This window comes from Tupaia chinensis, unplaced genomic scaffold (genome assembly GCF_000334495.1).
Source record: "Tupaia chinensis unplaced genomic scaffold, TupChi_1.0 Scaffold000515_1, whole genome shotgun sequence".
NCBI lineage: Eukaryota > Metazoa > Chordata > Mammalia > Scandentia > Tupaiidae > Tupaia > Tupaia belangeri.
In genome coordinates, this window is record NW_006160028.1 from 6,275,519 (window position 1) to 6,298,626 (window position 23,108).

Genomic DNA, 23,108 nt, shown 5'->3' on the forward strand with positions numbered 1-23,108 from the left:
CACCCCGGCGGGCCAGATCCCACGCATCTAGACTCTCCAGCCATTGACTATGCTTTTGAGATACTTCTCATAAATTATATACTAACCCTGAAATAAAATTATTTTCCATTTTTCAGATTCAAGTAACAAACAGAAATTCAAACCAAACACTCAGAAAGTATTACTCCAGGCCAGCTCTGTAGTCTGGTGGTAAAGGAAGCCAAATCCCACATGGCCAACCGTGGTCCAAATACTGACCCAAAAGCTTAACACACTGGGCACATGTATTCAAAATCCCAAGATGGAGAAAGGAAGAGGAGACTGTGGTATCGCTACACTTCATTTGAGGGTGCTTTCTGTCTCCCTCTCTCTGGCGACTACACTCGCCCTGTGGTCATTAAAAACAAAAGGAAAAAACCCAGTTACTCCTCAAGTACATGGTATGCATCAATAATCCAAATAGTTTCTCTGTAAGATGTAATTTCTAAAAAGAATGTTCTAAATCTAAAAAAACATGGAGAGGGGTCAGCAGGTGACATGGTGGTGAAGGCAGCTGGAGCCCACAGAAAACATGCCAGGGGCTCGGGGAATGGAGGAGGATTGAGGTGTGGCCGACACCCCTAGAGGGTGATTTCTTACCCTCCTTCTCTCTGGTGAGTGCACACCCTACAGCAAACTAAAATGACAAACAAAAACATGGGTAAAGATCATGAAATTTAGATATGAAATTGAATTCTGTTATTTGCCATGTGTGAGACAACGAAACCGAGTAACGTCCGAAAGCACTTTCCTCACTTATGAAGTACAGATGGGGACGCCTGCTTTGGATGGTGGTTTCAACAATTTGAAATAAGGGACCTAGCACAAGGCTGGGCAAGAGCAAATAGATTCTCAACCATCAGTAGTTTTTGTCATGGTTCTTTTGGGTTTTGCTATAGAGTGCATTTTCTCGCCAAAGACAGACAGAGGGGAAGAAAGAAATCAATTCCTGGGAGCAGGGATCCTAGATGGCCCTTCTGCAATCCCTTCTCCTCCATTCTACCACCAGGATTTTGTGCATGCACGTGCACACACCTAGCATGACTTTCAAGCCACTGGGTCTGGGGCTCGAACCGCTGTTGGCCATATAGGATCCAGTGCCTTAATCTGCACGCCATGTGCTGACCCATCATCATTTCTAACACAGCAACCTACTCAGACACAATGTAGTACAAGATTCGCTCCCCATATTCAGAATTCCAATAGAATATGGGATGAGTTAGCTGGGTAGAAAGAAAATAAAATCCACACACAGGCAATTGTCCTATTATTGTATTTTATTACAATATGTGTAGTGCATATAAATTTGAAGAGAAAAAAATGAAAAACAAAATGAAACTAGGGAAAAATGGCATTTTGCTTTAATCGTCACCCTAGGGTTACTCTTATTTTTAACAATCTTTATACCATTAAGTCTCAGATTTTAAAGAGCTCTTTTGATTTTTAAATTGACAAATGGATAAATAGATGACACTGGAGCGTTAAAAAGAAGTGATACTGACTATAAAGTTGAAAGTAAAACTAAATGTTTAGCTAGAACTAAACATTACAGACACCTTTCTTCAAAGGAAAATCTAACTCAAATCATAATTTTTTTTTTATGCCAGAGGTAATGCATTTTGTTTATGCCAAAGGTATATACAAAGGGGCCTAGTCACACCACAATCCTTTTTCCTCCAATATTCCACCTTGCCAGGAATCTGAGTGTGAATGCAGCCAGTGTGTTTTTCAAGCCCATGGGACCAGGGATTGAATCCTGGTCAGCTCTGAGGCCAGCTCTGTCTGCACAGCGCTTAATCACGGCACTCGGGACCAGCACGAGGTTCATGTTTTGACTAGTCCAGCACCGTACCACGGGGAACGTGAGACTTGATGAAAATAGCCTGCTGAAATGCAATCTTCTTTCCTCCAATTTTTCATCCCTTCAGGATCCTGAGTGTGGAGAGCCTAAGCATGCACACAAGTGCCTGGCATATTTTTCCAGGTGCCAGGGTTGGGACTCAAACTCGAGTTGGTCATGTGGAATGTGGCTTCTTCTGTGCAGGCTTAATCAATGTGCTAGACAGTCAGCCTGCTCTGGCATGCCTTAATTCTCTGAGAGAATTACCTGCTTTCTGAAACCAGAAATAAGTTTTGCTTGTCATTTAAGTTTCAAATATTCTTTATTTATGATAAAGTTATATCCTGATCAATCCCATCATAAATTGAAAACATTGTTAAGTTGAAAATGCACTCAATACACCTAACCTGCCGAACATCGTAGCTCAGCCTACTCATCTTGAACATGCTCAGACACTTGAATGAGTTGGGTAAAATCACCTAACACAAGTCTATTATATCAACGGGCTGGTTATGTCACACAGTTTATTGAATACTGTATTGAAGTGAAGAGCAGAATGGTTGTATGGTTTCTACTGAATACACATCGCTCATGAAGTGGCAAATTTTAGGTTGAACCATTGTTAAGCTAGGAGACCACCTTAAGTTTGTAGAAAACACTAAAAGATCATCTGTCAGATCTTAGCTTTCTTCACTGTACATGAACCACTGCTATAAAGAAAGTATGTGGATACTTTCTAGGAACTCAAAAATGAGAAAACCAAAAAACAGAGGTTTGGGTGAATGAACATGTGTACACGTGCTTAGTCTTAATCTCCACATCACTCAAAGTAAGTTTAGACAGATAAGATAACCCCAATATTCTAAATTCAGAGAGATAAACACTGTCTTGTTTATAAATGGGTGGTATTACTAATTAAAATGTTTAATTAGAATACTGTACCTACAGTTCAGATGCACTATGATTAGGTACCATTGGGGGGTAAAATAAGACAATCAGAACAAGTACATTCTTCTAACAGCAAAGAGTTCTCCCACTTTTTATTTATTTTGACATATTGATATTTTCATAAACTTGCAAGTGGAAGATAAGCTGTTCAATAAAAGCCATTTAATATATATAATATACAGAAATTATTTAAAAAGTCTGTTCATATAGTGGATTCTTTTGGAACTAATAAAAAATTAAGATACAAATAATTGACTAGAAATGAAACCATTACTAAACCAAGATACACAGGAACTGCACTTCATTTCAGGAAAAATCTCCAAATAATTCTTACTGTGTTAGAAGAATAAAGTACATTTGTCATAGTATACATTATCATATTCCCTTAAAGGCAGGGACTATTTAAACTTTTTAAATTAAAAAATGTTCAGGCTTACTTCCGTCTGTACATTCAGGAGCAATCATAGCACTAGTTGCACACAATTCTCTCATCATGCAAACAAAAAAACCATCATTTAATTATTCTCGAAGGTCTAATTAAGTCAAACAGATAACAGTGATTTAATTAGTGAGCTATAAATCAGGGAGGTACAGTGATTCAGCAGTTAAACTGTACTTCCTGCCTGTATTCCGCTACTCAATCTACATCCTTCAAGCACTAGAAGAATTAATAGGCATTGATGGTCAAAATAAGAATTTCATTATTGAAAATAACAGATTATGTGAGGAAAAGAAGAGTTCCTAAAGTCATGACAACCTTTACGATTCTTTAAAAGGCAAAGAGGATTGTGTGTGTGTGTGTGTGTGTGTGTGTGTGTGTGTATGGAAAGGAGTGAGAAACAAAAGCAGGGGTTAAAAGACATTTACATAAAGGGAATGCTAAGATAGCTAAATTACAATTGCATTTATTTAAAAAACGATTCTGAAGTATGCCCAGTGTACCAAAACCAAAACAAAAAACCCAGCGATGTTAGTGCACGTTTATCCTGCTAATTTGTAGGGGAAAAAAAGCTAGTTTTCATGAGAAAAATTTCAATTCTTTCCTTGTAAACACAAAGAAACTCCACAAATTTTGTAAGTAGGAGGCCAGAAAACATAACAGTAATTCTTATAATCCTTTTAACTAAACGGGAAAATTAAGTTGAAGACAGGGTTAAAATACTTCTCAGCCTGAATATTCATCAGTCTATATATATCCTATTGTTCCAACTGGCTTTTGCTTGGGAAAAACAACAACAAACTTTTTATAAGAGCTACCACATGTAGATGTGATGAAAATAAATTAGTTCCCCTCCCCCCTTAAAAGATACTACTTAACCTCTAAAGCATAAAAAGCTATATAATATCTTATACAAATTAACCAGTGTTCTTACAAAAGTAACACAATTTTGGACTGATGACATTACACTGTATTTATGAAATACTAGGCACAAGAATATATGTATCAATTAGGCATTTTCAGTCTCTAAGGTTATCATTTAATTCTTGGCAATATGTAACTGGTATGCATTTTGGTACTTAGTCATGAACTGTGGAGAACAAGAAGCAGTGTATCATAGTAACAAGGTCTGTATCTGACAAACAATTGCACTGTTTTAACAAATTGCTTCTATGAATTTTGTGATTTGTTTTGCTGTTGGTCACTTGTAGTAGATCCTGCAAAGAAAAGAAAAAAGTGTCAACATGATTTATTTATATTATTGCTAACCTGGAACCACCTACTTGAGCTGTAGGTTCCCTTCCATAGGCATGAATGATAAATAAATGCAAAAATTTTAAATACAAATAAAGTATATTTCACGGAGGCTGAATTAGACTGATAGGAAAGAACCTGTGTACCTGTCTAAATATTCTAAAGAGCAGAATAAGAGTGTCTACTGGTGACAGGTAAAACAGGTGTCAGACTGAACGTTTCAGAATAAATCACTGGTGCAAAGTAAAGAGTTCATTACGATTCAAGCCTCTAAAAATACTGGGTTGTTGGAAAAGTCATTCTATGCAGAAATGCATCATGATTTTCCTGAGGATCCAATGTAGTAAGATTTATATTTATAACCTCAACACCATAAAATACTGCATGGTCTAAACATGACAATTTTATCTTGATAAAAATAACAATAAAACAGGCAGAAAAAAAATATTAAACACACACACAAACTCAGGTGGAAAGTGGAGAGGAAAGGTGGAAGAGGTTGCCAGTGTTGGAAAAGTAATGGGTTCTATTAAGACCTGTAGATTTTAAAAGCTGGCAAAAAAAATTTAAGTCACCAAAATGGTAGGGAATAAATAAGAAGCTATTTCTCTGTGCCTTATTATATAGTCTTTCCTATCCTCTAAGACTTTATGATGCTGGGCAGGATATATTCCTATGTAGAGTATTTCATCTCCATTGAAGAAAAATCAGGCACTGAGCTAATAATACCAACTCTAATAATCTATTATGCTTAAACAAATTATGTATTAAATATGTGAAATTTAATGTCTCACAAGCAGAGATGGACAAAAAGTGAAAGCTGTTTTTCAAAAGTTATGTCTTAAAAAAAAGAAAGGGGGCGGGACGAGGACGCAGTGGTAAAACACGATGCTCTGTCCAGGTGATGCCAGTGGGAAGGTTCTGAGGTGCACCTGAGTGTGCTGGCCAGGTGCACGCCTATGATCCAGGGCTGGCTGAAACTGGACTATGGTGTCTTGACCTGTCAGTAGTGCTGTCTCTCTGTTTTTCTCTCACCCTGCCTCTCTTGTTTATGGAAAAAGTAATTTGGGACCATCAAATGGTCTAATGGTTTACATCACTGGACTTCCACATGACTGACTATGGTTTGAGTCCTGGTCCCAGTGACTTGAACTCATGTCAGGCACATGTATGTGTGTGCCCAAAATCCCAGAAGGAGAATGGGGGAGAGGGAATTGTGGCATGGCTATTCCCTGTCAGGATGGGGGTGGGGGATGACTGCCGCTTTCTGTCTCTCCACAAGGACACATGTCCTATAGCAAAAATCTCTCTCTTAAAAAAAAAAAAAAAAAAGAATTAAAAAACAAAGAAATCCCTTTAATCTTTGGGACAGTAGCTGGTGCAAATTTCCTATTGCAAACAAGGGGTATTCCTGTTGCCTTACCATAATCATTAAGAGATTAGATATTTAAAGTCAGAGTAAAAACTGAAGAATAACTTAAATACATCAAAAAGAACCATCAAATAGGAAACAAAGACCTCAGGGCAATAGGAGATAGGTAATCTAAAAACAGTTACTAGCTTAAAAAAAAAAAGGAAAACAGACACATATCAACTGCTACTTAAGATGAATTTTGGGGACCAGCGGTTAGTGTAGTGGCTATGTCGCTGCACTCCCATGTAGTCGACCGCGGTTCGCGTCCCAGAACCGGTGGCTTAAAACTCACGCTGGGCATGTGTGTGTGTGTGGCCAAGATCCTGAGAGAATGGAGGAGAAGGGATTGTGGCATGACCGCATGACCATCCCCCCTGGGGGGTGATTTCTCGCTTTCTGTCTCTATGTCTCTCTCTGTCTGGCGAGCGCACACGGCCTATAGCAAAAACCTCTCCAAAAAAAAAAAAAAAGATGAATTTTGTTCAAGTTAAAGATAAGTTAAACAGACTAGCATGTAATACACTGGAAATAAAATGCTGTACGAATAGACTCGAAGGCTAATGTACAATATGGAGTAACATAAAATACTGTAATCCTGACACTATAATGAGAAAGTGACTCATTGGTTGTACCACAGAATTAATCATGTCTTACTTACTATGTTCACTAAAACAGTAATATAATAATTATTTACTTTCCTAAGACTTAACCATTCTAGACACCACAAGCAAGTTATACCCCCACTGAAAAGTACCAATTTGCAAGCACAAAGATTAGGTAATGGGCACAATAAAATCTTTACTAGTGGTACAAAAGGTTCACCTTCACTAACTACCAGAATAACAGTTTACCAAAAATAAATACATAAAATCTATTTCCTAGGCTGGGGGGTGGCTATACAAAACTATGGGAAAAAAAATGTCGGTTAAACAACTTGTCAATTCAACAGTCAAAAAGAATCACCACTGGAAAAATATGACATACTCGTACTTAAAAGGATGTCAAAACAAACTTCCCGATGAAAAACATTTCTTCAAAAAAATTTCTTAGAATCAGTTTTGGGACCAGCAGATGACATGGAAGTTACGGGAGCTGGATCCCACATGGCTGAATGCACAGTTCAAGTCCCAGACCCAGTGGTCTGAAATACACACCAGGTGTATATGTATGCATGCCCAAAATCCCAAGAGGAGAAGGGATTATGGGGAGGCCATCCTGGGAGTGGGTCGGGGGTTGCATTCTCACTTTCCCTCTTTCTCTGTCTCTCAGGCAAGCACACACACCCTCTAGCAAATGCTAAAAAAAAAAAAATAGTGTTAAATTTTAGATTATGACAAATAATATGTGACCCGAAACATTCAAAACAAAATAGAGCTTAATATGGAAACAAATATTCTTGCCTAAAGCCAAGGAACCCATACAAAAAAAGTCACATATAATGAAAAATATGGTCTTAAATCAATCCTGCACATTATCTTCATCATTTTGAAACTGGTAACAGGGCATAAGATTTTAGAAACCTGACATAATGATGAAGTGAATCTCAGCAAAAGTTTGAGGTTTGCATGTTTAAAGCAAAATGAAGTAACAAAAATTATCTATGATCTTAATGCAGAGAATTACAAAAGGCTCAGTGACATTTTTAGAACATCTAACCTTGATGTGATTCTTCAACGTTCATGCTTTCTCCATCTGCAGTCTCCAACATTTCTTCATCTTCATCATCATCATGGAGGTCTTTTGAAATTAATTGTCTAGCTAATTTAATATTTAGTCCTTCATTGTAGTGAAGCTTCCTTTTCATTTCAAACTGTCGCTTTTTTTCTACAAGATACAAAATGTAAGATTTAGGAAATACTATTTCAAGGACCAGCCCTTTCTGTTTTGGAAGAAAAGTTTTACTGGAACACATACTTATTTTTGTCATGCTTCAGGCTGGTTTTGCACTCAATGGCAGAGTTGAAAAGTTTGCAGAAGAGAACATACAGCCCACAAATTCTGGAATATTTACTCTTTGGCACTTTATAGAAAAAGTATACCAATCATAACTTTAAACAGTTCAAGTATACCTCAGTGGAAGAGCAGAAATAAGACAGAGCTATTAAAAATGTATTTGTGGGGGGAACCAACAGTTAGCGTAATGGCTATGTCGCTGCACTCCCACGTAGTCGACTACAGTTCGCGTCCCAGACCTGGTGGCTTAAAACTCACACTGGGCGCGTGTGCGGGCGTGCCCAAGATCCCGAGAGGAGAATGGAGAAGGGATTGTGGCGTGGCCATCCCCCCTGGGGGGTGATTTCTCGCTTTCTGTCTCTATGTCTCTGTCTGTCTGGCGAGCGCACGCGCCCTATAGCAAAAACCTCTTAAAAAAAAAGTATTTGTGGGGACCAGTAGTTAGTGTAATGTCTATGTCACTGAACTACTATGTAGTTGACAGTGGTTCAAGTCTCAGACCCGGTGGCTTAAACTCATGCCAGATGTGTGTGTGTGCCTGAGATCCCGAGAGGGGAACAGAGAAGAAGGGATTGCGGCATGGCCATCCTCTCAGGGGGTGATTTCTTGCTTTCTGTCTCTCTGTCTCTGTTTTTCTGACGCCCTGTAGCAAAAACCTCTCTCCCCACCACCACCAAAAAAAAAAAAGTATTTGTGAAGAAAATGTAAAGATAAAATTTTCTCCTAAGAGTGCAATGGGTGGGGGAGGGGAATAGGGGCATAGTGATTAAGGTGCTGGACTCCCATGTGGCCAACCAAAGTTTGAGACTAGGACCTGGCAGCTTTAAGCTCACATCATATGCATGCGTGCCCAAAATCCCAAGAGGAGAACAGAGGAGAAAGGACTATGGCATGGCCATCCCCTGGGGGATGATTTTTCACTTTCTCTGTCTCCAGCGAGCACATGCACCCTATAGCAAAAATATCTCTTTAAAACAACGTGGAATGGGAAAAGAAAACTAAACTTTAACCCTCTATGTATTAGGTACAAAGCCTGTACATGTACACATATACACACACAATATACTCAACAATTAATAGTGGCTAATTCTGGATCAAAGAACTATGAGGTAGTTTTAATATTTTCATATTTCCTATCTTTATAAAGAAAAATTAGTATAAAATAGTAATTTATCTATTATCTGTTAAGAAACTATCATTTGTTTTGTAGGTTTTTGCCATAATGCATGCACACTTGCTGGAGAGAAAGTACGAAATCACCTCCAGGGGGAATGGCCATTCCGCAATCCCTTCACTTCCTTTTTCCTCTTGGAATTCTGGGCCCACACGCATGCACCCAGCGTGATTTTTACGCTGCCAGGTCCAGGGCTCAAACCATGGTTGGCCATGTGACTTAACCACATCACCTGCTGCCCCCAAAACTATCATGACTTAAAACGTTGACTAAAACCAAACTTATTCCCAGGGTAATTTTAAGAAAAACTTGTTATAGGGACTGGCAGGTGGTGTGGCGGTTATGGCACTGAACTTTCACATGGCCAGTCATGCTGAGTCCTGGACCTGGTGGTTTGCTTTCTCACTTTGCCTTTCTCTCTCTGGTCAAATTGAAATAAATAATAAAACTGAATAAATCTGTAAGGTAATCTAATTAAAAAAGGAAAAACTTGTTATAAAGGAATGGCAAAATGACTCCACATTATTTCCTTACTAGCCTTCACTATAGAAACAAAAAGCTGGCAGCAGCAATTCAATACAACTGATCACATTTAATTAACAGACAACTCTTTAAAGAGCAAATGCTTATTAAGAAATCATTCTAAGATTTTAAGATTCCTTAACTAATAAAGTAAAAAAAAGGGGAGGGGGAAAGGGTCAACAAAAATTGCCAACTGTTTGCCGGTAAAGAACACTGAAGTTCATTGATCACTGTTTTCTTAAAGACTTCATTAGGCCTAGTGTAGGTGGTGCAGCCTATAAAGAGTCTGTAGTGCTGAAGTCACATAGCCTTCGGGGATTTAAATCTCCCTGCTGGCCTGAAAACATGTCAGACACACACGTGGGTGCTGAGGATCCTGAGAAACTGGAGGGCTGGAGAAAGAGACTACGGTATGACTAAACCCTGTTGAGGGAGGCTTCTCTCCCCAACCTCCTTCTTGTACACACATATATGCTATATTATTTTAAAAAATGAAAAGGAAAGAAAAGAGACATCTCTCAGAATAGGACTATTTAAAATACTTTATTACATCTCTTTTTTCTTTTCTTTTTTTTGCCAGAGGGCACGTGTGCTCACTGGAGACAGAGAGAGAAAGTCAGTATGAAAGAATCTCCTCATGAGGCATCCATTACACTGCAATCCTTTCTCTTCCATTTCTTTTTGTTTTTTAAGAATTTTTTTATTTAATTTTATTTATTCATTCATTTATTTATTTTAATTTGACCAGAGACAGACAGACAGGCAGACAGAGAGCGAGAAAGGGAAAAAGGAAGCTACCAGGTCTGGGACTTGAACCATGGTCAGTCATGTGGGAGTGCCCAGCACCTTAACCATCATGCCACCTCTTCCATTTCTTCCTTTTAGGATTTTGGGCACACATGCACAGGCATCTGTCAGGTTTCTCAAGCCACTGGGTCCCAGACTCGACTTGCACAGTCAGCCATGTGGAATCTAGCCACCTGAATCATGCCATAGGATGGCCCAGCAATTTTTTTTTTTTTTCAATTTGCTAGAGGGCACGTATGCTCTCTAGAGACAAAGAGAGAAAAGGGAGAAAAAGTGAAAGCAAGAAAGCACCCCCTGCCCCAAATGGGGAATGATCACACTGCAATCCTTTCTCACTCCATTAGGGATTTTGGGCTCAACACATTTTAAGTCCAGTGTTTCTCAGGTTGCTGGTTCCAGGACTCAGACCATGCAGTTGGTCACATGGGATTTAGCTGCCTTAACCACCATGCCATGGGCTGGCCCATCTCTAATTTTCTAACATTTCTAACATGATCTAGACTTAAGTCTTAAAAACACATTTTTAAAACTGTTCATGTCTTTTCAGCCTCTATTTGGATTAGGAGAGGAAAAGTCCCAAGATTTTCATATCATCACCCTATAAACATTAGTGTCAAATTACCAAGAGTGTCAGGCATCTTTAACCCTCTCTACTTATAAATTACTTTCTTTTTTAAAAGTTTTTGCTATAAGGGCACATGCCCTTGCCAGAGAGACGGACAGGAGAGAGAGGAAAAGTGAGAAATCATCCCCGGGGGGATGATCGTGCAGCAATCCCTTTTCCTCATTCTTCTCTCAGGACTCTGGACATGCAAAGACACATGTCTGGCGTATTTTCCAAGCCACCAGGTCTGAGACTTGAACTGTGCAGTTGGCCATGTGGGATCTAGCACTTTAACTACCATGCCACCTGATGACCCCAATAGATTACTTTTGTGATTTGTTTTTCTTTTTGAGGGTATAACACTGCAGAGAGATGTTTAAAAAAAAAAAGAGAGAACATTAAAAAGGCCAGCCAGCCCTTTATGACTAAATTTTTATTGATGTCTTTCAAGCCCTCAAATGATGTAATAGGAATAATAATAATTAAAAAAAAAAAAAGAATGGTTTTAACTGTCTGCAGTACAGTAGGTAAATCTATTAGAAAGCTAACCGTTTTTCAGGGCTGGCTTCATACTCTGGTGGTTCAGGAAGATAGATCCCATATGATCAACTTTGTTTAAATCCTAGCCCCAGTGGCTTGAAAAACATGCCAGACAAGTATGCGTACATGCCCAAAGTCCCAAAAGGATGAAGAGATGGAAGAGAAGGGATTACAGGGTGATCGTACCCCATTGGGGGGAATGCTCTCTCCTTCTCCTGCTGTCTGTCCCTGGCAAGAGCATATGCCCTCTGGCATTAGAAAAAAAAAAGTGCTATTTTCAACACACATTCATAAAAGAAACTTTAAAAAAAATCACTCTTAATCCCCTATTTGAAAATGATCAACATTTCATAAATTATAACATTTCTCCAAAATTGTATTCCATAAAAATGAACCGAATACTGAGGTACAGGCTGGTCACTGTTTATGGTTAGGTGGTCAGGTCCTGTCTGCCTAGTGCAGTTTCAGTCTATGCTCAGCGTTCTACAGATCAATAATAGTGACCCTTTCGCTCTTAAAGTGACCCAGGTTGGACAATGAGGTAAATAAACAGTAAATACTCTGAGATGTACTTAGCAGGCCGATATAATTTTTAAATGATAAGATATTAAGTTATAATTTAATAACCTGTTCTCAAGACAAAAGATTTCTAATTTCTCCTTTATATTTTCGATTTTTTTTTTTTAAATGTTTGCTATAGGGTGCATATGGCTTGCTGGAAACAGAGACAGAGAATCAGGGAAAATAAGAACTCATCCCTCAGAGGGGATGGTCATGCTCCAATCCCTTCTCCAGTCTCCTCTTGGGATTTTGGGCAAGCATGCACATGTGCCTCGTATGATTTTCAAGCTGCTGGGTCTGGGACTCGAATTGTGTAGCTGGCCATTTTGGATCCAGTGACTTTAACCTTCATGCCACCTGATGGCCCCTATTTTCAATGTTTTTCTGACATATGAAGCCCTTCTCATCTTCCTCTCGAGATTCTGGGCATGTATGCACACGTGCTTGGTGTGAGTTTTAAGCTGCCAGGTCCAGGACTTGAACTATGGTCAGCCATGTGGGAGTCCAGCACCTTAACCACTATGCAACCTGCTGGCCCCTTATTTATTATTTTTTAAAATATCTGTCAGAGGGTACATGTACTCGCCAGAGAGAGACAGACAGAGGGTGAAGGAGAAAACACCCCTCTTAGTCATGCTGTAATTTCTTCTCTTCCATTTCTCCATCCTGTTGGGGTCTGATACATGCACACACACACATCCAGCATGTTATCCAAGCTGCTGGATCTGAGATTTGAAAAATGCAGTCAGCCATATGGGATCTAGTTCCCTTAATGATCAGAACATGGGGCTGGTGTGTTTTGTGGATTTATTCTATTGTTTTCCCTGTATAGGGCAGTGCTTTTCAAACTGTGGATCATTACTTTCTAGTCCCAACCAACATTTAAAAAATGAAATAAAATAAATTGGAAAGTATCAGTTATAGTTAAGGTGAGTTACAGTTTTATAAAATTTTTACTTTTGTAATTTTCTGTGTATGTGTATACTGAATGTTAAAAAAAAACTTTCAGAAACAATTTTAGAAACCTGGGAAGGTGAAATGCTACACTGAAGAAAGCACACTTTGGGATAAGCTGCCATACTGTTCTCTGGAATGGATAAACCATACCCATCACTTGAGTATATGTGTAACCGATTTCTCCACATTCACAATTAAACACAAATTGTCATTTGTTTAATCTTTGGTGATCTCAAAGGAATCATGATGCTATTTTAACTGGTAGTTTCTTATTTCTAGCCGATGGCATTATAGTATTTCTCTTCAGTGAGTTATATTTATATGGCCTAAGAAAAGGATCTCTTTCTTTTTCTTTTTAAAGAATTATTTTATTTAACTGTATTTATCCATTTACTTATTTTATTTTGACTAGAGAGGGACAGAGTGAGAGAGCGCAAGAGAGATAAAGTGAGAAAGCAAGCCTCTAGGTCTAGGACTCAAACCGCAGTCAGCCATGTGGGAGTCTAGTGCCCTTAACCTGGTCACTGTTTATGGTTAGGTGGTCAGGTCCTGTCTGCCTAGTGCAGTTTCAGTCTATGCTCAGCGTTCTACAGATCAATAATAGTGACCCTTTCGCTCTTAAAGTGACCCAGGTTGGACAATGAGGTAAATAAACAGTAAATACTCTGAGATGTACTTAGCAGGCCGATATAATTTTTAAATGATAAGATATTAAGTTATAATTTAATAACCTGTTCTCAAGACAAAAGATTTCTAATTTCTCCTTTATATTTTCGATTTTTTTTTTTTAAATGTTTGCTATAGGGTGCATATGGCTTGCTGGAAACAGAGACAGAGAATCAGGGAAAATAAGAACTCATCCCTCAGAGGGGATGGTCATGCTCCCATCCCTTCTCCAGTCTCCTCTTGGGATTTTGGGCAAGCATGCACATGTGCCTCGTATGATTTTCAAGCTGCTGGGTCTGGGACTCGAATTGTGTAGCTGGCCATTTTGGATCCAGTGACTTTAACCTTCATGCCACCTGATGGCCCCTATTTTCAATGTTTTTCTGACATATGAAGCCCTTCTCATCCTCCTCTCAAGATTCTGGGCATGTATGCACACGTGCTTGGTGTGAGTTTTAAGCTGCCAGGTCCAGGACTTGAACTATGGTCAGCCATGTGGGAGTCCAGCACCTTAACCACTATGCAACCTGCTGGCCCCTTATTTATTATTTTTTAAAATATCTGTCAGAGGGTACATGTACTCGCCAGAGAGAGACAGACAGAGGGTGAAGGAGAAAACACCCCTCTTAGTCATGCTGTAATTTCTTCTCTTCCATTTCTCCATCCTGTTGGGGTCTGATACATGCACACACACACATCCAGCATGTTATCCAAGCTGCTGGATCTGAGATTTGAAAAATGCAGTCAGCCATATGGGATCTAGTTCCCTTAATGATCAGAACATGGGGCTGGTGTGTTTTGTGGATTTATTCTATTGTTTTCCCTGTATAGGGCAGTGCTTTTCAAACTGTGGATCATTACTTTCTAGTCCCAACCAACATTTAAAAAATGAAATAAAATAAATTGGAAAGTATCAGTTATAGTTAAGGTGAGTTACAGTTTTATAAAATTTTTACTTTTGTAATTTTCTGTGTATGTGTATACTGAATGTTAAAAAAAAACTTTCAGAAACAATTTTAGAAACCTGGGAAGGTGAAATGCTACACTGAAGAAAGCACACTTTGGGATAAGCTGCCATACTGTTCTCTGGAATGGATAAACCATACCCATCACTTGAGTATATGTGTAACCGATTTCTCCACATTCACAATTAAACACAAATTGTCATTTGTTTAATCTTTGGTGATCTCAAAGGAATCATGATGCTATTTTAACTGGTAGTTTCTTATTTCTAGCCGATGGCATTATAGTATTTCTCTTCAGTGAGTTATATTTATATGGCCTAAGAAAAGGATCTCTTTCTTTTTCTTTTTAAAGAATTATTTTATTTAACTGTATTTATCCATTTACTTATTTTATTTTGACTAGAGAGGGACAGAGTGAGAGAGCGCAAGAGAGATAAAGTGAGAAAGCAAGCCTCTAGGTCTAGGACTCAAACCGCAGTCAGCCATGTGGGAGTCTAGTGCCCTTAACCACCACACCACCTGCTGGTCCTGAAAAGGATTTCTTTCTAATACTTAGAGATACTGAACTCAGTTTTGCTCATCATAATCTTTTCTAATTTTGGAATGCTCAAAATTGATGATATCATTTAAAAATATGCAAATTACTCATTTCACAGAAAGCTGCTAATATAAGTGGTCTCAACTCCTCTGAATATTCACAGTCCACTTAAAATCCCTCGTGACAGAGCAATATGAGGCAGAGTGCATGACATTTAGGTCTCAGGCCTGGTTCTAACAATGCTCAACCGCCCATATGAACACATGATCTTATTTCTAGCCGATGGCATTACAGTATTTCTCTTATTATTTTTTATGCCTACTTTTATGTATGAGGAATATCCTGATTACTTAAAGTTATTAAAAGTTAATATTTACCAAGCACTCTTAGTGCTTTAGATGGTCCATTTCCTTTAACAGTTATAAAAAACTCTAAACATTGGGATCAGCAGTTGGCATAATGGCTGTGTTGCTGGACTCCCATGTAGTTGACTGCGGTTTGAGTCTTGAACCCAGTGGTTTAAACTCATTCCAGGCACGTGTACATGTGTGCCCAAGAGCCTGAGAGGAGAATGGAGAAGAGGTGCGGTATGGCCATCCCCCCTGGGGAGTGATTTCTCGCTTTCTGTTTCTCTGTCTCTCTGTCTTTCTGGTGAGTACACACGCCCTATAAGCAAAAACCTCTCAAAAACAAAAAACAAAAAACTCTAAACATTTTACAGCTCCCAGTTTAGAAGTGAGATAACAAAGGCACAGAGAAATTAAACAAACAAAGTAGCCAAGTAAAATTTCTGAAGTACACATTTAGGTATGCGCAGTTTTTAAATTCTTGAGAGGATTACATATTCACAATTTACCATACATATTTTGCTGAATTATAAGCTACTTTTTATAAAAATCTCTACAATCAATAAACAACGATTTTTAAGACAAGTAACTGTTTAAAACAGAAGACATCTGGGGTAGCTGGTGGTGTGGTGGTTTTCCACATGGCCTACCACAGTTCAAGTCCCAGATCTAGTGGCTTGAAAATCATGCTGGGTGCATGTGCATACACGCCCAAAATCCTGAGAGGAGAATGGAGAAGGGATTGTGACGTGGCCATCTCCCTAGGGGGTGATCTTTAACTTTCCCTCTCTCTCTTTCTAGGGAGTGCACGTGCCCTATGAAATACCTAAAAAACAAAACAAACAAACAAAAAAACCCAACCAACAAAAAAACCCCACTAAATCAGAAAACACCTGTGGGAACTGAATAACATACTTATTTAGCCAAATGGCTCCCCCTGCCAGTTGCCTCATGAAACTACAACCTGAGAAACGGATCCTTTAATGAAAACTGATGCCATATGCTAACAGACAGATTTCCTATTCTTCATAGATTATGTTTTAAAAGAATAATGAAAAAGGGAACTCTCTAGAAATAACTTCTATTTGAAACCCTTTACAGGGACCCCTGGGGTATATTTTGGGAAAAATAAGTCAGGACGTCACTGAAAATAGAAGGGATTTCACACAACTTACAATATACTATATACAAAATTTCTCACATAAATATCAGGCTCGGACCATCATCTTTAACAGGCTGTATCATGAAGATGACAGGAAAGAACAGTAAATTATTCCTTAACAGCTAGACATAACAAAGATCCTGAAAATTAGCTAGCAAATATTTGGAGTCTCACTTCTGAATTTTCTGAATTTCCTGAACTTCCTTTACAGATAGTCCCCACAATGCAGTGTCAAGGATACTCTTAGTCTATTTTTTCCTTCTTTTTTTGTGAATGTTGTTTTTATCGTATATTTCTCCCCACAGATAGTCTTCGTTTTTCCTTTTAGAAAGGCTGAAAATTGGAGCCAGCAGGAGGTGTGGTGGTTAAAGGGGCTGGACTCCCACATGGATGACCGTGGTTCGAGTCCCAGACCTGGCGGCTTGCTTTCTCGCTTTCCCTTTCTCTCTGGTCAAATTTTTAAACATAATAACAAATGGAAATAAATAATTCTTTTTAAAGTTGAAAATAAACTATGTGCACAATTTTTAAATTCTCAAGGAGATTACACATTCACAGGGTTCAAAACTAAAAAGCAACTAGGTAAAATAGATCCCTTCTTGGGACCAGCAGATGGTGTAATAATGGCTATGTCACTGGACTCCCTTGTAGCCGACTATGGTTCGATTTCTGGACGTGGTGGCTTAAACCTCACACTGGGTGTGTGTGTGTGTGTGTGTGTGTGTGTGTGTGCGCGCGCGCGCGTGTGTGTGTGTGTATGCCCAAGATCCTGAGAGGAGAAGGGAGGGGAAGGGATTGTGTGTGGCCATCCCCCCCCGGGCATGATTTCTCACTTTCTGTTTCTGGCAAGTGCACACACCCTATAGCAAAAATCTCTTTCAAAAAGAAAACACACACACACACGCACACACACACACACACACATATCCCTTCTCTCCCTGCCTCCACAGTTAACCACTGTTACTAGTAAAAACAGGAACCATGAGTAAGTAGCAACACCTTAACTGTATATGTGCTACATGTGCTGCAAGAGCCTCTTAAAACTCACACCAGGCACGTATGCATACGTGCCCAAGATCCTGAGAGGAGAAGGGATTGCGGCGTGGCCATCCCCACTGGGGGGTGAGTTCTGGCTTTCTGCCTCTCTGTCTCTCTCTGTATTTTTGGTGAGCGCACGTGCCCTATAGCAAAAACCTCTCCACAAAAAAAAAAAAAAAAAAAAAAAAGCCACCAACAAAAAAATACATGGCACCATTTTCCTACTCTCCACCCCCCAAACTGACAACCTTTGTCAATCTTCTAAATAGATTTACTTTAGCAAAAATTATTAGTGTCATGCTGAAAGCAGTAAAAGAAAGAAATAACCTCGTTCTTCAGGTGAGAGGTCATTATCCTCTTCTCCACTGCTTTCTTGTTCCCGAATGCGATACTTTGGCTCTGAGCCTTCAGCAGCAGCTAACCTATACAACAATATATAAAGTCATATCATTTAAGTGTCTTATTCAACTTTTGAGTCTCATAAAAACATTTAAAGATATGCTAGTTATAATCTGAAGAGGAAAATACTGGATCGTTTGGAAAGTCATGATACATTTTGCATATAGGAAAACATAGGAAAATACGTCTTGACTTTCCCAATAACCTAATTAAAGCAAAAGGCACAATGGATGTAGAAATGAGTAAGCAACAAGAACAGAATGGGTGACAGATATCAATGAACAGCAAAGAGAGCTTTTCTTTTATAAATTTACTTATTTTTGCCTTTCTCAGGTCCATTATAATACAAGTGGCAGGATAAAACAAACAAAAAACCTATAGAAACTGACACACCTCAATATTAGAGTTTCAGGTACCTAATCTTTTTGGCACCTGAATACCTTGATTCTAGTCAAAAAACAGACTATAAAAGTTGGCATGAAAAAATTAGATAAACCTAGCCTTTTATTTATACTTGTACAAGCAAAGCAATGTAAAATGCTTTTAACACTACACAATTAAATGAAAACACTTTAAGAGTCGTGAGTACTTACTTCTTAGCTAAGATATCTGGGGTCATGGCTTCAGTGGATTCTGAATCACTAACTGCATCTTCATCATCACCTACCATACTAGGAGAGAAAGCACATTGCAGTTAATACCTAAAATATAATTTTTCAACCAGAAAAAACAAGGGAAAAAAATAACTCTATTTTAACCTTGTTAAAAAAAAATCAATTTATTTATAGTTTAAATTTAACTAGCTTCAATTCAATGCAAATATTCAAAAGCATAGCACCAGTCAAGAAAGACACTGGGGACCAGCAGGTGGTGTGGTGGTAAAGGCACTGGACACTTCCACATGGCAGACCACAGTTCGAGTCCTGGACCTGGTGGTTTGCGCGCTTGTGTGTGCGCGCGCTCTCTCTCTCTCATCAATTTAAAATAAATGAATAAACTAAATTAAATAAATAATCCTTAAAAAAAGATATTACTAGTCAGTAAAAATAATAATGTAACCATAAAAATAGTGAAAACTCAAGTCATCTAGAAAAGAAAAACAAAAAAACCTGCAAAGTTTCAGCTGTTCTACCCAGTAGGAAGAAAGAAGTAATGCAAAATAAACACTCATTGGTTTTAGAATGTGTATCAATCTTTTTTTTTTTTTTAATTTGATAAGAGTGTGTGTATATTCACCAGAGACAGGGAGAATGGAGAGAAAATGGCACGGTCAAAGTGCAATCCTTTCTCCATTTTTCTACCCTGTCGAGATTTGGGGCACATGCACATACATGCCTGCTATGTTTTTTAAGCTGCCTGGGCTGAGATTTGAGTCCCACAATTAGCTATGTAGTACCTGGCTGCTTTAACCACCAGGCTTCTAAGCACCAGGCTTCTAAGCCCTGTATATCAATCTTAAGATAGAGATAAATGATTTATGCTGATATAAAACTAGGTAACATAATAAAGTTTCATCCCAAAGACTTAATTTAGAAAGTTTACAAGGTAGTTAGCTTTCCCACTCTACTCTCTAATTTGCTCCCTACTTCACTGCAAAAATGGGCATCCTTACTTCTTTTTTTTTTTTTGGAGAGATTTTCACTGTAGGGCGCGTACGCTCGCCAGACAGACAGAGAGAGACATAGAGACAGAAAGCGAGAAATCACCCCCCAGGGGGGATGGTCACGCCGCAATCCCTTCTCCTCCATTCTCCTCTCGGGATCTTGGGCACGCACGCACACGCGCCCGGCGTGAGTTTTAAGCCACCGGGTCCGGGACACGAACCGCAGTCGACTACGTGGGAGTCCAGCGACATAGCCATTACGCTAACTGCTGGTTCCCGGCATCCTTACTTCTCAAGCTACTGAAGGGTATGTAATGCAGAACTTAGTTTAACATTAAAAAAACTGCCAGTTTATATACTTACTGGTTAATTAAGGAAACAAGTTAAATAAGTACTATAATTTAGATGATGCTTTTCCCAAAGGAAGTTGAAATAAGCTCATATATTACTGACTTTAATTAGCAGAGCAGGGTAAAATAAACCTAATTTGCCAATTTATTGAACTGCTCTTTAGGAAACACTAAGTTGCAAAATTTACGGATGAGTCATATGTTTGTGTACATATGTATATAAAAGTAATAACTCTTGGGGGACCAGCAGCCGGCATGGTGGTTAAGATACTGGAGTCTCACCTGACCCACCATGGTCTGAGTCCCAGACTTGGGGGCTTGCTTTCTCACTTTCTCTCTCTTTCTGGTGAATGCAAGTGCCCTATAGCAAATTAAATAATAAACTAAATAATTCTTGAAAAATTTTTAAAAAGAGGGATAAGCAGATGGTGTAATGGTTATGTTGCTGGACTCCCACACAGTCAACCATGGTTCCAGTCCTAGACTCAGTGGCTTAAAACTTACGCCTGGCACGTGTGTATGAGTGTCCAAAATCCTGGGAGGAGAGTGGAGAAAGAATTGTGGTGTGGCCATCTTCCCTGGGGCAAGGGGTGGTGATTTCTCGCTTTCTGTCTCTCTGGTGAGCGCACACACCCTATAGCAAAAATCTCTCTAAAAAATAAAGGAAAGAAATGTAGTAACTTTTTATCTACTAACTGTGAAATTCCTGGGTAGTATGACATGGTAATTCTATAGAGAGCAACGTCTATTAAATAGAACTCTTAAAGTGGTATCAAAAATCTAACATTCAGAGATATATTTCAAATATAAACAGGCAAAAAATTAATGGTTACAACTACTATTTTTAAATCATGTCCACTCTTAATTCTTTTATGACAGTTATCTTAACATAGATCAGTCAGGGATGGCTACCACATTTATTGAAAAAGAAAAAAGCACTGACTTTCTTCTGGTACAATGAAGGTTTTAAGATATGTTTTAAAGTATATACCTACAAGAGAAATATAAGGACATAAAGTTTTTCATAAATGTTTATTTATTCCCTCTAACTTCATTAGTATTGAGTCTTAGTATCTGTACTTCCCATTCAATATTTCTTTATATCTTGTCACTTTTTTCCCTTTTTTTAAGGTTTTTGCCATAGGGCGCAAGTGATCACCAGAGAGACACAGAGGGGAAGTGAGAAATCACCCTTCCGGGGGATGGCCAAACCTCAATCCCTTCTCCTCCATTCTCTCAGGATTTTGGGCATGCATGACACATGCCTGGCATAATTTTCAAACTGCTGGTCTGGGACTCGGACCATAGTTGACCAGGTGAGAGTCTGGTCAAATAAATAAATAAATAAATAAATAAAGTTAAATCTCTCTGAAAAAGAAAGAAAGGGTTAATTCAGAGTCCCCCTAGCACCTTAGGCATTTTCATTGGGAAGAGCACATCTAAACTCCCAGGTGCTTCAGACATTTTTCTTCTCCTCCCCTTTTCTTGAGCTAGCTGGCCTTTTCTTAACCTCACTGCAGATGACTGACTTCTGTTTTTCTAAGTTTCTGCTTTCACACATGGAGACTGAGATCCAACATTTGCTGATGCCAAAAACCACCAGCCAACCAACCAAATATTGGGTTGTCGCAAAAGTAATGATGTATTTTTCTGTTTTTCTATGCAAAAATGTATCATGACTTTTCTGATGATCCAATATATGGCAGATCAAAGTGGTTAAAAAGACATTCAGAGGAAACAACAAAATAACCCAGGTGTGTGGAAAACCAGCAGACATCCTGACCAACCCCTCCTTAAGATCCAATAAATGTTCCTAGCCCCCCTTCCCTTCACTGCCTAGGCAACTATCTGGCCCCTTTCCTCTCTTGCAAAGTGAATAAACCTTTCTATTTTCTCTGAGTATGTAAATTCTTTCACAGTGCACAACAAAGATCACCTTAACAAAATAGGCAGTTAGGTTATGACTAGTACTCCAGTAACAAATATGAAATAAAATACACATTCTAAGAGGCTGATATCTAGGAGCTCATATCAAGTACAAAGAGAAAGCAAGTCACACGCTGTCTGTGTACATTACCTATGGTAAGGAGTGCTTGGTTCATCTATTTTCATTAAACCGTAGTCTTTGTCTGCTGGATGATATGTTGCCAGGATGTTCATTTCATCCCACTTCTGGGATTTTTTGCTAAAATTAAAAGAAAAATATAATTTCTTCAGTGCAGTAAACATATGGAATTCATAAACAGATTCCACATTTCTCTGTTTTTTTTTTTTTTTTTTTTTGAGAGGTTTTTGCTATAGGGCACTTGTGCTCACCAGAAAGACAGAGACAGACAAAGAGACAGAAAGAGACAGCCACACCGCAATCCCTTCTCCTCCATTCTCCTCTCCGGATCTTGAGCACACATGCACATGCGCCCGGCCCGAGTTTAAGCCACCAGGTCTGGGACTCGAACCGTGGTCGACTACGTGGGAGTCCAGCAACACAGCCATTACACCAACTGCTGGTCCCATCCACATTTCTACTTCTACTTGATTGCTAATCTCTACTTTTACATATACTTTCTTGAAACAGAAACTGACTTAGAGTAAAAGCCATAAGTAATTACAATAAAGTGCCCGTAAATATTTTACAGAACATTTAGTACCACATGTTAAATATATGATTTAGAATCTACATCAGCCATTTAAACATTTAAACTATGACATACTTAGTCTTCATCTGGCCTATAAGATTAGTAACAATTAAATCTAAATGCACATATTGCCTGATCTCAGTATATAAGGAGTTTTTACCAACTATAAACCAATGACTGATAATAAAAAAACAAACAAACAAACAAACCCAGAAATACTTCTTTGGCATAATTTCTTCAGGTATATCTGTAAGAATCAGAACATGTGGGCTAGCAGGTGGTGTGGTGGTTAAGGTGCTGGACACTCCCACATGACCAACCAGTTTGAGTCCCAGACCTGGTGGCTTGCTTTCTCACTCCCCTTCCCGCACCC

At 38.8% G+C, this 23,108-nt stretch overlaps 1 protein-coding gene across 1 annotated transcript in view; it reads right to left on the minus strand.

Moving 5' to 3' along the window:
* Positions 1-2,161: 2,161 nt before the first annotated feature.
* The window catches only part of PPP1R2 (protein phosphatase 1 regulatory inhibitor subunit 2), a 28,635-nt gene continuing 7,688 nt past the window's right edge, over positions 2,162-23,108 (minus strand). The window contains exons 2-6 of the mRNA XM_027775028.1: positions 22,177-22,284; positions 18,740-18,817; positions 18,075-18,169; positions 7,570-7,737; positions 2,162-4,462 (exon numbers count right to left, since the gene is read on the minus strand). Of these exons, the coding sequence (XP_027630829.1) occupies positions 4,416-4,462; positions 7,570-7,737; positions 18,075-18,169; positions 18,740-18,817; positions 22,177-22,259 (471 nt within the window). The 5' untranslated portion in view covers positions 22,260-22,284 and the 3' untranslated portion in view covers positions 2,162-4,415. The remainder of the gene's footprint in view (positions 4,463-7,569; positions 7,738-18,074; positions 18,170-18,739; positions 18,818-22,176; positions 22,285-23,108) is intronic.